The sequence below is a fragment of the Lycium ferocissimum genome, chromosome 11 (genome assembly GCF_029784015.1).
Source record: "Lycium ferocissimum isolate CSIRO_LF1 chromosome 11, AGI_CSIRO_Lferr_CH_V1, whole genome shotgun sequence".
In the NCBI taxonomy this organism is placed as follows: domain Eukaryota; kingdom Viridiplantae; phylum Streptophyta; class Magnoliopsida; order Solanales; family Solanaceae; genus Lycium; species Lycium ferocissimum.
The window spans coordinates 40,591,283-40,593,518 of NC_081352.1; the positions used below are offsets into that span (position 1 = coordinate 40,591,283).

Below are 2,236 nucleotides of genomic sequence, written 5' to 3' on the forward strand. Positions count from 1 at the left end.
TAGCGATTCAACCAAAATGCCCCAAAGGCAAAATAGCTTTTGTTTGTCGGAGTGCACAATTAAATATATTCTAATTTCTCAAGATATATATATATATATATATAATTCCGAAGGGTGGGAGTGCATAGGTCCCGCCTCTTCCAGCCAGCTGTTATATGTGAGAATTTCAAACCAACATTTGTACAAATACAATCAATAGAATCTCTCTAAAATGTAAACTTAAAACTCTAAATTTGAATTGAAGTGTTATGACCGTTGCTCAAAGTCAGATTCAACATAAAGGGAAGGAAAAGTTACTCTTGTCACGTGCTTCACTGTTTTTCATATGCTACTTCTGAATGATCACCTCAGATTTATCTTGGCTTTCACATTTTAGTTAGTATAAACAATTGAAAATTAACAAACAGAAAGAATCATTGTGAATCACGTGAATGACACCTTTCCCATCCACGTGAACCGCATTCTTTTTAAAAATATTTCATGTTTGTCTGCATTTGGTACCTGAAGTATAGCCTAGAATATAACCAATCAAAGTAGAAATGTCATTTGGTGATTGGTGAACCTGCTTAATTAATTAGTTTGGTTTAAAGTTGTTGTCAAATGGTCAGATACACACGCGTTTTGTTGGTGATATTATTTATCCTCAAAGTGTGATCCTTTAATTTCTATCGACCATGGAGTTCTTTGACTCGAAAAAAATTATTGAAGTGAGAGTTTAAGTACTCATTTTACATGTGATTTTTTCAATATTACCGTGCTAAAACATCCAATTTCACAAAAGTTGTCTTACGTAAGAAACATAGAAGGGTTGATTCAGATTAGCCAATTAAAAGTAGTTAATAAATATAAGCGTTGAAAGACACTTTCAAATGTCGAGATTCATGTTATAAATAAATTATCATGTTTGAATGTAAATGCTGAAACATATATATATATATTACAAAATTTATATATTTTGTAAATAACTTCAGGAATATTTTGTAATCAGGTGGTTTGTTAGTAAAATACATTTATAAGCACTTAGTATACTAAAATGACTTAAACATTCCTGAAGTTATTTACAAAATATATAAATTTTGTAATATCTTTATACTGAAAACAAAATGATGAATGACAAAAATTGAAGATTGGGAATTGCAGAAATTACAACAACAACATACCCAGTGAAATCTCACAATGTGGGGGTCTGAGGAGGGTAAAGTGTACGCAGACCTTACCCCTATCTCGGAAGATAGGAAATTTGTTTCGGAAGACCTCGGCTCGAAAAACAAGAAAAGGTCGGATAAGCGCAAGCAGTTCAAAGCAAAATGAAAATGAAACTAAAGAAAGCGAACAAGTCATGATAGAACGATGCGAGAAAAAGAAAGCGATGGTATCACGGATAAATAAGATAATTGAAGTACAAGAAACAACACACATAGTAACAAGCATCAAATGAACAATAGACTATATATCAAAAGCTGCGACCTACTAGCATACCCTAATGCGGGTCCTTCATAACCTCCTATCTAAGGTCATGTCCTCGGTAAGCTGGAACTGCACCATGAAAATTGCAGAAATTATTAGAGATAAAATAGTAAAAGAAAAGTTTATCAAATAAAAGTGTGTATAAGCTGAAAATTTGTTGAGGTGAGTAGTTTAATTATGACTGATGACATATAAATGCTCTTGATATCTATCAAACATGTAAATAAATGAAAAATTACTTATAAACTAGTTTGAGAATTAACAAACACCCTATATTTTCAAATAATAGTAATATCATAAGTAGGCGTTTGGACATGCGATTTGAAACCATGGTTTCGGAATATTTTGATAGTCCACAATTTGTGTGGTTTTTATGTCCATAAAAGAAAATACAATTTAAGATATTCAAATTACATGTCCAAACATGATTTCAAATCATGATTTGAAAATTGAAACCATGTCCAAACGGCTCCTAAGTACTATGTTAGTTTCTATGTGTGCGTGCCTGTGGTATTAGTAGTAACTAGAACCACCCCCCCCCCCCCAACCACCAAACAACAAAAAAAAAAAGAAAAAAGGTTCCAAAATGCACAATATTCCGTCACAGCCCAGCGGTAACAATCATATATAAATTCAGTTACTCATTTTAGGTAAAAATAGTGGAGTTGGAAGTAAAACAAGTAGGGTGTGGGGAGTCACAGAGAATATTGATCATCTCAATATTTGTGGACAGAATTTTATGGAGAAAATGAAAGGTTATTGAGCTGTA

At 32.5% G+C, this 2,236-nt stretch overlaps 1 protein-coding gene across 1 annotated transcript in view; it reads right to left on the reverse strand.

The window, feature by feature from the left end:
- Positions 1–1,504: 1,504 nt before the first annotated feature.
- Positions 1,505–2,236, reverse strand: part of LOC132037102 (chaperone protein dnaJ C76, chloroplastic) — a 5,360-nt gene continuing 4,628 nt past the window's right edge. Inside the window, exon 10 of the mRNA XM_059427560.1 lies at positions 1,505–1,536. Coding sequence (XP_059283543.1) covers positions 1,505–1,536 — 32 coding nt within the window. The remainder of the gene's footprint in view (positions 1,537–2,236) is intronic.